Here is a 15,709-nt window from a genome sequence, read left to right as displayed (position 1 = left end):
GACAGAAGAGATAATGGTTAGAGGTAAAGAGAGAGAAGAGATAATGGTTAGAGATAATGATAGAGGAGAGTGTGAGAGAAGAGATAATGGTTAGAGATAAAGAGAGGAGGGTGAGAGACAGAATAAATAATGGTTAGAGATAAAGATAGAGGAGAGTGTGAGACAGAAGAGATAATGGTTGGAGAGAAAGATAGTGTGTGAGAGAAGCGATACTGGTTAGAGATAATGATAGTGTGATAGAGAAGAGATAATGGTTAGAGATAATGATAGTGCGAGAGAGAAGAGCTAATGGTTAGAGATAATGATAGTGTGAGAGAATAGATAATGGTTTGAGATAATGATAGTGTGAGAGAAGAGATAATGGTTTGAGATAATGATAGTGAGAGCGAGCAGAGATAATGGCTAAAGATAATGACAGTGCGAGAGAGAAGAGATAATGGTTAGAGATAATGATAGTGTGAGAGAATAGATAATGGTTAGATATAATGATAGAGGAGAGAGAGAGAATGAGGAAGAGAGAGAGAGAAGAGATAATGGTTAGAGATAATGATAGAGGAGAGAGAGAATGAGGAAGAGCGAGAGAGAGAGAAGAGATAATGGTTAGAGATAATGATAGAGGAGAGAGAGAGAAGGAGGGAGATCCGTAACTGTTTCCTGAGGATGTGGTTTTCACCGGGGGAGAAAGGGAGGGGTGTGGAGGGAGGGGAGGGCAGGAGTGTCTCTGTGACAAGTGTTACCAGAGTTAACTTTTTATCACCGACACCTGTGTGTGTGTGTGTGTGTGTGTGTGTGTGTGTGTGTGTGTGTGTGTGTGTGTGTGTGTGTGTGTGTGTGTGTGTGTGTGTGTGTGTGTGTGATAGAGAGAGAAATAAAAAAGTGTGTGCACATATTTTGAGACATCGTTTTTTTTGTCGGACAAACAAAGATATAAACTTATAAAGACTCAATGAAAGACAAGAAACAAGGAAGGAACATCAGAGATAATATAGCCAGCATGAAAAGGGAAGAAAGATGCCTAAAACTTAGTCAGAACGGAATCACCACTCTTTCTTGCTCTCTCTTCCTCCTCTTTCTCTTTGTCTTCCTCCTCTCTCTCTCTGTTCTCTCTCTATTCTCTCTCTCTCCCCTCTTTCTCTTTCTCTTCCTCCCCTCTCTCTCTCTCTCTCTCTGTCTATGAGTCATACTATCTTAACCTAATTACAACAATAGAGACAGAGAGAGAGAGAGATAGAGAGAGAGAGAGAGGGAGGAAGCGAGAAGCTGTGCATTGTTGCGTTGTTGAATTGAACTGATATAATGGCCCTGTATCTACAGGGCAGTTTCTGTGTGTGATAGTCATATGGGACTATGTGGTACTAAGTTTTAATGACAGAGTCAAAGTTGGGACTGGGTTTTCTCATTAGCGAAGACTGTGGTTTGTGTTTTTTCCTGCTTCTCTAGGTAAGTTTACACATGAGGCCAACAGATCGATTGCCAGCGGTGGAAAAAGTGCTCCATTGTCATACTTGAGTAAAAGAAAAGATACCTTAATAGAAAATGACTCAAGTGAAAGTCACCCAGTAAAATACTACTTAGGTATCAAAAGTAAATGTAATTGCTAAAATATATTTAAGTACCAAAAGTAAAAGAATAAATCATTTCATTTACTGATAGCCGTTATTTTGCATAATTAAGTATATTTTAGCAATTACATTTACATTTTATACTTAAGTATATTTAAAACCAAATAATTTTTGACTTTTACTGCACAGTTCTGTCTGACCTGCCTATACTGATAGATAGACCTAGTGCACGGTTCTGTCTGGTGGCTGACCTGCCTATACTGATAGATAGACCTAGTGCACGGTTCTGTCTGGTGGTTGACCTGCCTATACTGATAGATAGACCTAGTGCACGGTTCTGTCTGGTGGCTGACCTGCCTATACTGATAGATAGACCTAGTGCACGGTTCTGTCTGTCTGGTGGCTGACCTGCCTATACTGATAGATAGACCTAGTGCACGGTTCTGTCTGTCTGACTGTCTGGTGGCTGACCTGCCTATACTGATAGATAGACCTAGTACACGGTTCTGTCTGTCTGGTGTCTGACCTGCCTATACTGATAGATAGACCTAGTGCACGGTTCTGTCTGTCTGACTGTCTGGTGGCTGACCTGCCTATACTGATAGATAGACCTAGTGCACGGTTCTGTCTGGTGGCTGACCTGCCTATACTGATAGATAGACCTAGTGCACGGTTCTGTCTGGTGGCTGACCTGCCTATACTGATAGATAGACCTAGTGCACGGTTCTGTCTGGTGGCTGACCTGCCTATACTGATAGATAGACCTAGTGCACGGTTCTGTCTGTCTGTCTGTCTGGTGGCTGACCTGCCTATACTGATAGATAGACCTAGTGCACGGTTCTGTCTGGTGGCTGACCTGCCTATACTGATAGATAGACCTAGTGCACGGTTCTGTCTGGTGGCTGACCTGCCTATACTGATAGATAGACCTAGTGCACGGTTCTGTCTGTCTGACTGTCTGGTGGCTGACCTGCCTATACTGATAGATCGACCTAGTACACGGTTCTGTCTGTCTGGTGTCTGACCTGCCTATACTGATAGATAGACCTAGTGCACGGTTCTGTCTGTCTGACTGTCTGGTGGCTGACCTGCCTATACTGATAGATAGACCTAGTGCACGGTTCTGTCTGGTGGCTGACCTGCCTATACTGATAGATAGACCTAGTGCACGGTTCTGTCTGGTGGCTGACCTGCCTATACTGATAGATAGACCTAGTGCACGGTTCTGTCTGGTGTCTGACCTGCCTATACTGATAGATAGACCTAGTGCACGGTTCTGTCTGGTGTCTGACCTGCCTATACTGATAGATAGACCTAGTGCACGGTTCTGTCTGTCTGGTGGCTGACCTGCCTATACTGATAGATAGACCTAGTGCATGATTCTGTCTGTCTGTCTGGTGACTGACCTGCCTATACTGATAGATAGACCCAGTGCACGGTTCTGTCTGGTGACTGACCTGCCTATACTGATAGATAGACCTAGTGCACGGTTCTGTCTGTCTGTCTGTCTGGTGTCTGACCTGTCTATACTGATAGATAGACCTAGTGCACGGTTCTGTCTGTCTGTCAGGTGGCTGACCTGCCTATACTGATAGATAGACCTAGTGCACGGTTCTGTCTGTCTTGTGTCTGACCTGCCTATACTGATAGATAGACCTAGTGCACGGTTCTGTCTGTCTGGTGACTGACCTGCCTATACTGATAGATAGACCTAGTACACGGTTCTGTCTGTCTGGTGGCTGACCTGCCTATACTGATAGATAGACCTAGTGCATGATTCTGTCTGTCTGTCTGGTGACTGACCTGCCTATACTGATAGATAGACCTAGTGCACGGTTCTGTCTGTCTGGTGACTGACCTGCCTATACTGATAGATAGACCTAGTGCACGGTTCTGTCTGTCTGTCTGTCTGGTGTCTGACCTGTCTATACTGATAGATAGACCTAGTGCACGGTTCTGTCTGTCTGGTGACTGACCTGCCTATACTGATAGATAGACCTAGTGCACGGTTCTGTCTGTCTGGTGGCTGACCTGCCTATACTTTTTTTCTAGAGTTTTAAAGGACCATGTCTGCTCCGGCACCTCTTCATCTTTGCCACTAAAGGTCCTTCTATCCCGGCACAGAACACGCCCAGAGAGACCAGAGACTACCCCATGGCCGACCGAACGTCCCTCCAACCTCTAACCCCCCAGCCTTACCAGGACCCATACCTTCAGCATCACCTCCACCACCGCCCCGGCCCGGGCCACACATCCTGCCACCACCCCTTGGAGCCCCAGACTCCCCTCGAGCAATACAGAGGGACTGGAATAGGGGCGGCACCCCTCCCTGATTCGAGCCTCTATTCTGGGGGGAGCAACGACATGTACAAGGGTGGTGGAAGAGGTGGTTATTTAGACATTCATGGATATAGCAGAGGTGATAACTGTAGTGATGTTGATGGTAGAGATGGTTGTTTTGGAGCGCAGAAAGCTAGCTACTGTAACAGGGGGGTTTTGGATGCCAGTGTAGGTCAAGGGGATGATTTCGGCAGCCATTTTGAAGGTCAGTGCCTTGGCTATGCTAGCCAAAGGGATGACGGCTGCGATGGGGATGACAGCAGCGCCAGCGGTAGTGGTGGTGATGTGTACCACAGAACGGATGAGGGCTGTAACAGGGATGACGTCTTTCACAGAACAGATGAAGGCTGTAAGAGCAGTAGGGAGGATGTCTTCTACAGTAACAGTAGAGATGACGGGTGTGAGGAGAAAACGGATGACGGGTCGAACACTAGGGATGAGGCCTTTCACAGAACGGATGATATCAGGAATGACGTCTTTCCGGGAACGGATGAGGGCTGTAGTAACAGGGATGATGTGTTCTACAGAACGGATGAGGGCTGTAGTAACAGGGATGATGTGTTCTACAGAACGGATGAGGGCTGTAGTAACAGGGATGATGTGTTCTACAGTAGAGAGTATGTGTGTGAGGAGAGGGGAGATGGTAGTGATGGTTATAGAGATAGCGGTAGCCATGATGGTGGCAATAATACAACTGATTATCGCTATAATCGTACTGCTAGCTTTGGCTATAGTGTGGATAATACAGGAATGAAGAATAGATTGAGAAGGGTTGACGATTTCGGAGGAGACTGTGATGATTTCGGGGGTAGAAGGTCGAACTTGGATCCTCTAGAGGCCCAGTTAAAGCCTGGGTCTTGGGTGAGTCCTACTCCCCCAGATCGTGGTGCTGTGGCTGGGGAGGGAAGGGAGAGGGGTGGGGGGTATCCCCAGGACTGGGCCTTTCTATACTCCCATTCCCAGGAAGCAGGTGGTGCTGGTGGTAGGGTTTACCAGCAGAAACTGGACTCCTTCTCCGAGGCATTCTCCTTCAGACGCAACGTTGCCGGCAGCAGAATTCTGAATGGGAATTCCGGAAGTGGGATTTGGGGATTGGGAGGAGGAAGCACAGAATGGATCAAAACAAGTGCCTACGATTCGCACACAGACTCTTCCACTCTTCCTTCACCTCCTACTCCTCCTCCTCCTTCGCCTCACCCCTTCCCCCTGGTCCTTAGCCCTCCTCCCACACCCCTCCCCCCTCATTCCCTCTCCCCTCCTAAACTCACCCCACCACCCTCTGTCAGGACAGTTGGACTCACCCAGTCCTCAGGGGGGGGTTGTAGTGGAACAGTCCAGTTTTACCCCTCCTCTCTCCAGCCACTCCACTCCTCCCACCCCTCGGCCGTCGTGTGGAAGCTCCCGCTCTCTCATTGGCTACAGCAGTCAGGTGACGTGGGCGTCGTCGAGGGCAACCCCTCAAGCTCCGGCTACGTATACTGCCAGGAGGCGGTGTTTCCTGGGAGACCGGGTCACCAGGACAACGGGAATAATACAGGTAGGGTGCTGTGTGGAAGAGTGTTGCCAAATCAATATGTTCTAATCTGTGTCCAGTCTCCTCCTTACCTCCCTCCCATCTATTGTGTTGCTCCCCCCCCCCCTCTCTTCTGCTCACAGATCACTATAGTCTTCAAACTCTGGTAGAATCCTCCTTTACCTCCACCCCAGCCTTTCACTCCGCCCTCCACCCCTCCTCTCTTCTATCCCAGCCCCCCAGTGGACTCCCACAGAATGGAACAGCACCCCTAGTGGTGTATAAAGGTACTCCCTTCCCTAGTCTGCTCCAGTTTAGTAGAGGAGGAGGAGGAGGAGGGCAGAAGGGGGTGGAGCGGTTAGGGAGAGGGCTCCACTACACCCCTCTACCTATGCTGAACCCCAGACGCAGAGGAACGGGGATCCTCTCCTCCCTCATGCCCCCTTCAGTCAGGGAACGAGGGACGGGAGGGATGACTGAAGAGGAGGAGGGATATTCTATACCTCCGTGAGTATGGATGGACAGAGGAATGCATTAGCTGTATTCCTTCGTTTGTTTGTTTGTTTGTTTGTTCGTTTGTTCGTTTGTTCTTTCGTTCGCTTGTTCTTTCGTTTGTTTGTTCGTTCATTTGTTTGTTCGTTCGTTTGTTCTTTCGTTCGTTTGTTCTTTCGTTCATTTGTTGTTTTGTTCATTTGTTCTTTCGTTCGCTTGTTCGTTTGTTTGTTCGTTTGTTCGTTTGTTTGTTCTTTCTTACGTTTGTTCGTTTGTTCGTTCGTTCGTTTGTTTGTTCTTTCTTACGTTCATTCGTTTGTTCGTTTGTTCGTTTGTTTGTTCTTTCTTACGTTCGTTCGTTTGGTCGTTCGTTCGTTTGTTTGTTCTTTCTTACGTTCGTTCGTTCGTTCGTTTGTTTGTTCTTTCTTACGTTCGTTCGTTTGTTCGTTCATTCTTTGGTTCGTTTGTTCGTTCGTTCGTTATTTTGTTTGTTCTTTCGTTGATTCATTTGATGAATTGATTTGTTTGTTTATTCATTGAAACATTTTCCAGGTGTATCAACGTGGGTCCAGGGTTCCAGGCTGAGCTGCCATGTTGTCTAGAGAGGGAGGAAGAGTCCAGGACATGGCCAGAGGAATCAGCATCCAATGAGGAGTTGCTCTGGAAACCGTGGGAGGAGCTTGGGAAGAGTTCTGTCATCCAGGACCAAGGTATGAATTTAGGGTAAAATTGGCTTATGAATGATTTATCTATGAAGGACGTATTAAGGACTTATGAAGGGTTTATGAAGGGTTTATGAAGCTGTAAATAGAACTATTGTTTTAAAATCTCAGATACAAGTGAATATATGGCAGTTCAGTGATTAATTGAGAAAAAATAAAGAACACAACTCAGCTCCTCTGTCTCTCTCTCTGTTTCTCACTCTGTCTCTCTCTGTTTCTCTCTGTCTCTCTATGTTTCTCTCGGTTTCTCTCGGTTTCTCTCGGTTTCTCTCTGTCTCTCTCTTTCTCTCTCTCTCTCTCTCTGTTTCTCTCTGTCTCTGTCTCTCTCTCTCTGTTTCTCTCTCTCTCTGTCTCACTCTGTCTCTCTCTGTTTCTCTCGGTTTCTCTCGGTTTCTCTCTGTCTCTCTCTTTCTCTCTCTCTCTCTCTGTTTCTCTCTGTCTCTCTGTCTCAATCTGTCTCTCTCTGTTTCTCTCGGTTTCTCTCGGTTTCTCTCTGTCTCTCTCTGTCTCTCTCTCTGTTTCTCTCTCTCTCTGTTTCTCTCTCTCTGTTTCTCTCTCTCTCTGTCTCTCTCGCTCTCTGTCTCGCTCTCTGTTTCTCTCTCTATCTCTATCTCTCTCTCTCTGTCTCTCTCTCTGTTTCTCTCTCTGTCTCTCTCTGTTTCTCTCTCTGTCTCTCTCTCTGTCTACCAGTGGCGGCAATGTTGTCTGTGTGTAGTTCTAGCTGTCTACCAGGAGGGGGCAGCAACACAGAGCTGGCCCTACACTGTCTCTACCTCTGTCACGGAGATACACTGGTGAGGAGGACACACACACACACACACACACAGACACACAGACACACAGACACACAGACACACAGATAGGCACACTCTACACGGTCTCTACCATAACACTGGTGAAGAGGGAGAGGGGAAACGATCATTAGTTTTGTTTCCTCGATCGTTCATTCCCTCATCCATATCTATTTACCCCAAATCACTTTTTCAGTAGTTTTTCAGTAATGTCTCTCTACCTCTCATCCCCCTGTCCCAGGCCACACTGGAGAAGTTGCTCTTCTCTACTCCATCATCAGCAAGAGACTACCATTATGCTGGTAACTTTTAAACTCTCACCCCTACACTCTAACCTCTCACCCCCTCACACATCACCCTTAACCTCTGACCTCTCACCCTTCACCCCTCACCCATAACCTCTGACTTCTCACCCATCACCCCTCACCCCTAACCTGACCTCTCACCCCTCACCCCTAACCTGACCTCTCACCCCTCACCCCTAACCTGACCTCTCACCCCTCACCCCTAACCTGACCTCTCACCCCTCACCCCTAACCTGACCTCTCACCCCTCACCCCTAACCTGACCTCTCACCCCTCACCCCTAACCTGACCTCTCACCCCTCACCCCTAACCTGACCTCTCACCCCTCACCCCTAACCTGACCTCTCACCCCTCACCCCTAACCTGACCTCTCACCCCTCACCCCTAAGCTGACCTCTCACCCCTCACCCCTAACCTGACCTCTCACCCCTCACCCCTAACCTGACCTCTCACCCCTCACCCCTAAGCTGACCTCTCACCCCTCACCCCTAACCTGACCTCTCACCCCTCACCCCTAACCTGACCTCTCACCCCTCACCCCTAAGCTGACCTCTCACCCCTCACCCCTAACCTGACCTCTCACCCCTCACCCCTAACCTGACCTCTCACCCCTCACCCCTAACCATAATCAGAATCACATTTATTCGCCGAACACATTTGCCTCAAAGAAACGGTGCTGCCACAATAAACAGGAAATACAGACAGACGATAAACAGGATATACAGACAGACGATAAACAGGATATACAGACAGACGATAAACAGGATATACAGACAGACGATAAACAGGATATACAGCCAGACGATAAACAGGATATACAGACAGACGATAAACAGGATATACCACCAGACGATAAACAGGATATACAGCCAGACGATAAACAGGGTATACAGACAGACAATAAACAGGATATACCACCAGACGATAAACAGGATATACAGCCAGACGATAAACAGGATATACAGACAGACGATAAACAGGATATACCACCAGACGATAAACAGGATATACAGACAGACGATAAACAGGATATACAGCCAGACGATAAACAGGATATACAGCCAGACGATAAACAGGATATACAGACAGACAATAAACAGGATATACAGACAGACGATAAACAGGATATACAGACAGACGATAAACAGGATATACCACCAGACAATAAACAGGATATACAGCCAGACAATAAACAGGATATACAGCCAGACGATAAACAGGATATACAGCCAGACAATAAACAGGATATACAGCCAGACGATAAACAGGATATACAGCCAGATGATAAACAGGATATACCACCAGACGATAAACAGGATATACAGCCAGACAATAAACAGGATATACAGCCAGACGATAAACAGGATATACAGCCAGACGATAAACAGGATATACCACCAGACGATAAACAGGATATACAGCCAGACAATAAACAGGATATACCACCAGACAATAAACAGGATATGCAGCCAGACAATAAACAGGATATACAGCCAGACGATAAACAGGATATACCACCAGACGATAAACAGGATGTACAGCCAGACAATAAACAGGATATACCACCAGACGATAAACAGGATATACAGCCAGACGATAAACAGGATATACAGCCAGACGATAAACAGGATATACAGCCAGACAATAAACAGGATATACAGCCAGACGATAAACAGGATATACAGCCAGACAATAAACAAGATATACCACCAGACGATAAACAGGATATACCACCAGACGATAAACAGGATATACAGCCAGACGATAAACAGGATATACCACCAGACGATAAACAGGATATACCACCAGACGATAAACAGGATATATCACCAGACAATAAACAGGATATACCACCAGACGATAAACAGGATATACCACCAGACGATACACAGGATATACAGCCAGACGATAAACAGGATATACAGACAGACAATAAACAGGATATACAGACAGACGATAAACAGGATATACCACCAGACGATAAACAGGAAATACAGACAGACGATAAACAGGAAATACAGACAGACGATAAACAGGATATACCACCAGACGATAAACAGGATATACCACCAGACGATAAACAGGATATACCACCAGACGATAAACAGGATATGCAGCCAGACGATAAACAGGATATACCACCAGACGATAAACTGGATATACCACCAGACGATGAACAGGATATACCACCAGACGATAAACAGGATATACAGCCAGACAATAAACTAGATATACCACCAGACGATAAACAGGATATACCACCAGACAATAAACAGGCTATACAGACAGATGATAAACAGGATATACAGCCAGACAATAAACAGGATATACAGACAGACGATAAACAGGATATACCACCAGACGATAAACAGGATATACAGACAGACGATAAACAGGATATACCACCAGACGATAAACAGGAAATACAGACAGACGATAAACAGGAAATACAGACAGACTATAAACAGGATATACCACCAGACGATAAACAGGATATACCACCAGACGATAAACAGGATATACCACCAGACGATAAACAGGATATACAGCCAGACAATAAACAGGATATACAGCCAGACAATAAACAGGATATACAGCCAGACAATAAACAGGATATACAGGCAGACGATAAACTGGATAAACGGACAGACGATAAACAGACAGACGATAAACAGGATATACAGACAGACGATAAACAGGATAAATAGACAGGCGATAAACAGGATATACAGACAGACGATAAACAGGATAAACAGACAGACGATAAACAGGATATACAGGCAGACGATAAACAGGATAAACAGACAACATATGTTGAAGCAGAGTTTACACAGATCCGCGTGTTATGCACACCATGTACACTGTAAGCTAAGAACTACAGGCTACACTATAAACACTAAGCAACATTATAATTGATGTATGTAAATAACAGGATGATGTGCGGTGGGGAAAATGTGTAAATGAATAGAGTCATATGAGGATTTGCAGAGAGTGCAAAGAGCAATGTGACGATTCTAGTGCAGGGTACCTAGTCTATGAATGAGAAGATCATCGTGGACCAGGTGGCCGGTTGTTGAGGGCGACGGTACAGGGGAAGAATCTGTTCAGGTGGCCGGTTGTTGAGGGCGACGGTACAGGGGAAGACGTTGTTTAGGTGGCCGGTTGTTGAGGGCGACGGTACAGGGGAAGAAGCTGTTCAGGTGGCCGGTTGTTGAGGGCGACGGTACAGGGGAAGAAGTTGCTCAGGTGGCCAGTTGTTGAGGGCGACGGTACAGGGGAAGAATCTGTTCAGGTGGCCGGTTGTTGAGGGCGACGGTACAGGGGAAGAATCTGTTCAGGTGGCCGGTTGTTGAGGGCGACGGTACAGGGGAAGAATCTGTTCAGGTGGCCGGTTGTTGAGGGCGACGGTATAGGGGAAGAAGTTGCTCAGGTGGCTGGAGGTTTTGGTCTTTCCTGCACGTTTCCTTGCCCTGGGGTCATTTTGCTGGTGTTTTGCCCGAGTGAAAAATGTGTGCGATCTTTCTCATTCATATGAGTAAGGCTAAGCTAAGCTAACTAACTTTGTATGTAAATTAATGAGCACAAGATGGCATCTCAGATTATTTTTTTATCTTATTATTTTTTTTCTGTTATAAATGTTTGTACATATGAACAACACTATATGACCAACACTAATGATATTTAATTTGTATCTAACAGTTGCATGCTAATTGCTATCCGCTAACATTAGCTAGCTCAGCGCTAGGTAGCCTACCATTTCTCCCTGCTAGTTAGCTGCTCTTAGCTTATGTTGTTGTTGGCTAGCTGTTCATGGGTTTTTGTTACATTTAATACACAGGCTGCTACTATCATTTGTTTGTACTGTTGTACAAGCTTATGTTCATATAATGCATGGGTGTAATGTAAACTCACTAACTTTTGTGCATCGCCTTGGTCCGTACAATTTACCTTATTTTAACGCCCCAAAAACGTAATACTTCCAGATCAACTGTACTGTCAATACCATTGTAAAGCACAATGTATCCCCTTTCCAACAGAATCAATTACATGACCTAAACGCTGCCCGTTTCTGCATAATTCAAGAAGACAATGAGCCCCGTCGGGTCTTTTTAAAAATGGCAGGTGGGGAAGCGAAACTAATGCGTGATAGTGAGAAGGAGAGATGTTGTGAGGGAAAATTGCTTTTTGTCACTCAATCTGTCCAACGTATCACCTTATCGCCTCTAAAATGTAAATAAAACACCATAAAGAGTTTATATAATGTGTCATTACATACAGTGGGGAGAACAAGTATTTGATACACTGCCGATTTTGCAGGATTTCCTACTTACAAAGCATGTAGAGTAATTTTTGTCATAGGTACACTTCAACTGTGAGAGATGGAATCTAAAACAAAAATCCAGAAAATCACATTGTATGATTTTTAAGTAATTCATTAGCATTTTATTGCATGATATAAGTATTTGATCACCTACCAACCAGTAAGAATTCCGGCTCTCACAGACCTGTTCGTTTTTCTTTAAGAAGCCCTCCTGTTCTCCACTCATTACCTGTATTAACTGCACCTGTTTGAACTCGTTACCTGTATAAAAGACACCTGTCCACACACTCAATCAAACAGACTCCAACCTCTCCACAGTGGCCAAGAACAGAGAGCTGGGTAAGGACATGAGGGCTAAAATTGTAGACCTGCACAAGGCTGGGATGGGCTACAGGACAATAGGCAAGCAGCTTGGTGAGAAGGCAACAACTGTTGGCGCAATTATTAAAAAATGGAAGATGTTCAAGATGACGGTCAACCACCCTCGGTCTGGGGCTCCATGCAAGATCTCACCTCATGGGGCATCAATGATCATGAGGAAGGTGAGGGATCAGCCCAGAACTACAGGCAGGACCTGGTAAATGACCTGAAGAGAGTTGGGACCACAGTCTCAAAGAAAACCATTAGTAACACACTACGCCATCATGGATTAAAATCCTACAGCTCACGCAAGGTCCCCCTGCTCAAACCAGCGCATGTCCAGGCCCATCTGAAGTTTGCCAATGACCATCTGGATGATCCAGAGGAAGAATGGGATAAGGTAATGTGGTCTGATGAGACAAAAATAGAGCTTTTTGGTCTAAACTCCACTCACCGTGTTTGCAGGAAGAAGAAGGATGAGTACAACCCCAAGAACACTCTCCCAACCGTGAAGCATGGAGGTGGAAACATAATTCTTTGGGGATGCTTTTCTGCAAAGGGGACAGGACGAATGCACCGTATTGAGGGGAGGATGGATGGGGCCATGTATCGCGAGATCTTGGCCAACAACCTCCTTCCCTCAGTAAGAGCATTGAAGATGGGTCGTGGCTGGGTCTTCCAGCATGACAACGACCCGAAACACACAGCCAGGGCAACTAAGGAGTGTCTCCGTAAGAAGCATCTCAAGGTCCTGGAGTGGCCTAGCCAGTCTCCAGACCTGAACTCAATAGAAAATCTTTGGAAGTCCATATTGCCCAGCTACAGCCCTGAAACCTGAAGGATCTGGAGAAGGTCTGTATGGAGAAGTGGGCCAAAATCCCTGCTGCGGTGTGTGCAAACCTGGTCAAGAACTACAGGAAACGTATGAACTCTGTAATTGCAAACAAAGGTTTCTCTACCAAATATTACGTTCTGCTTTTCTGATGTATCAAATACTTATGTCATGCAATAAAATGCAAATTAATTACTTAAAAATCATACAATGTGATTTTCCTGGATTTTTGTTTTAGATTCCGTCTCTCACAATTGAAGTGTACCTATGATAAAAATTACAGACCCCTACATGCTTTGTAAGTAGGAAAACCTGCAAAATCGACAGTGTATCTAATACTTGTTCTCCCCACTGTATATCATCATGAAATGAGAATGATGATCGCATGCAATGATGACGGAAAAAATGACTAGGTGTCCCCCGTCACTGTCCATTTCTTGTTTTTAAAGGATGAGAGAAGTGCTACACCTGGTGGAGAGAGATTGTAAGACAGAAATAGTTGCTTTCTGTGTGCTGTACGTTACGACATGACACGCCACGATGTAACGGAGCGTCCGTTTTCTCATCTTTTCTCCAATACTATAGAGCCGTGTCCATGTCGATCAACGCTGGAATAGAAACATAGTTCACGCCCCCGATTTTGACGTCAACACAGTCGCTACCGTCACATTAGTTTTCTTTGCAGCCTCGTTTCAATGTTGCGGTTTTCGCACATTTGTACGGATTGGGGTGAGGTTACGTTATATTGAGTGGTTATTTTGCACACCATCATCTTTAGTGACAACCTAGCTAACAGCTAACTAACCCAGTTCAAACTCTGATGCGTCATACTTGGGCTCCCGAGTGGCGCAGCGGTCTAAGGCACTGCATCACAGTGCTAGAGGCGTCATTACAGACCCTGGTTTTGATTCCAGGCTGTTTCACAACCGGCCGTGATTGGGAGTCCCATAAGGCGGCGCACAATTGGCCCATCGTCGTCCGGGTTATTGTAAATAAGAAATTGTTCTTAACCTAGTTAAATAAAAAGGTTAAATAAAATAAATAAATATGCTATACATACACACCTAGTAAAACATATCTATTTTTGTAAAGGCAATTAGCTAGTAGATTCTTCTAGAGATTGTTGAATTGACTTGTACCATTTACACAAAATTTTTTTTTTTTGTGGCATTTTCTCTGACACAGACTTATCTCCCAGCACAATGTGTCTGTGCGATGTCATCACCTGGTCTAGAGTGGCTGCTGTAGGCTCTGTAGTTCCAATAATCACCTGGTCTAGAGTGTCTGTTATAGACCCTGTAGTTCCATTAATCACCTGGTCTAGAGTGGCTGCTATAGGCCCTGTAGTTCCATTAATCACCTGGTCTAGAGTGGCTGCTGTAGGCCCTGTAGTTCCATTAATCACCTGGTCTAGAGTGGCTGCTGTAGGCCCTGTAGTTCAATTAATCACCTGGTCTAGAGTGGCTGCTATAGGCCCTGTAGTTCCATTAATCACCTGGTCTAGAGTGGCTGCTATAGGCCCTGTAGTTCCATTAATCACCTGGTCTAGAGTGGCTGCTATAGGCCCTGTAGTTCCATTAATCACCTGGTCTAGAGTGGCTGCTATAGGCCCTGTAGTTCCATAAGATAAGATTTTATATTAATTAAATGTCCAATCTAGTATTCTGATTCCTAATTCTATGGTGACATGTACAGTATATGAATATGCATGACTTGATGCATTTGTTTACTGTGTTCTATTGGTTCTAGATAAATGTGTTCTATTGGTTCTAGAATCTAGATAGGTGTGTTCTATTGGTTCTAGAATCTAGATAGGTGTGTTCTATTGGTTTTAGAATCTAGATAGGTGTGTTCTATTGGTTCTAGAATCTAGATAGGTGTGTTCTATTGGTTTTATAATCTAGATAGGTGTGTTCTATTGGTTCTAGAATCTAGATAGGTGTGTTCTATTGGTTTTATAATCTAGATAGGTGTGTTCTATTGGTTCTAGAATCTAGATAGGTGTGTTCTATTGGTTTTAGAATCTAGATAGGTGTGTTCTATTTGTTCTAGAATCTAGATAGGTGTATTCTATTGGTTCTAGAATCGAGGGGCTGGAAAAACCTTGATAGTGGCGCTTGAATTGTATTTTTGAAAAAATGAAGAAACCCTGATGTGTGATTATAATGCAAATTATTAAAAGTAATTTAGTCATGAATTCATTAAATAATGAATTGTGTTTTTAATATACCAGTGACAGACACTAAGGCAAGCTAGCAATGCCTAGCATTAGTATTCAGTGGGGTGAATAAGCATGTAACCTTGAGTTAGCGCATGGCCATTTACTGACATTTATGGTAAAGATGTGGGCCATTTACTGACGGTTTATGGTAAAGATGTGGGCCATTTACTGACGTTTATGGTAACGATGTGGGCCATTTACTGACGTTTATGGTAACGATGTGGGCCATTTACTGACATGTATGGTAACG

The 15,709-nt window shown here is 44.9% G+C and overlaps 1 protein-coding gene across 1 annotated transcript in view; it reads left to right on the top strand.

Annotated features, from left to right (window-relative positions):
* Window positions 1–15,709, top strand: part of LOC118965982 (uncharacterized) — a 36,190-nt gene that overhangs the window by 10,217 nt on the left and 10,264 nt on the right. Inside the window, exons 2-6 of the mRNA XM_036987219.2 lie at window positions 3,687–5,439; window positions 5,559–5,922; window positions 6,460–6,617; window positions 7,320–7,423; window positions 7,662–7,722. Coding sequence (XP_036843114.2) covers window positions 3,717–5,439; window positions 5,559–5,922; window positions 6,460–6,617; window positions 7,320–7,423; window positions 7,662–7,722 — 2,410 coding nt within the window. The 5' untranslated portion in view covers window positions 3,687–3,716. The remainder of the gene's footprint in view (window positions 1–3,686; window positions 5,440–5,558; window positions 5,923–6,459; window positions 6,618–7,319; window positions 7,424–7,661; window positions 7,723–15,709) is intronic.

This window comes from Oncorhynchus mykiss, chromosome 9 (genome assembly GCF_057628025.1).
Source record: "Oncorhynchus mykiss isolate SJ-2025 chromosome 9, ASM5762802v1, whole genome shotgun sequence".
Taxonomy (NCBI): Eukaryota; Metazoa; Chordata; class Actinopteri; order Salmoniformes; family Salmonidae; genus Oncorhynchus; species Oncorhynchus mykiss.
Note: the sequence above shows the minus strand (reverse complement) of the source record. Positions and strands in the feature narration are given on the sequence as shown.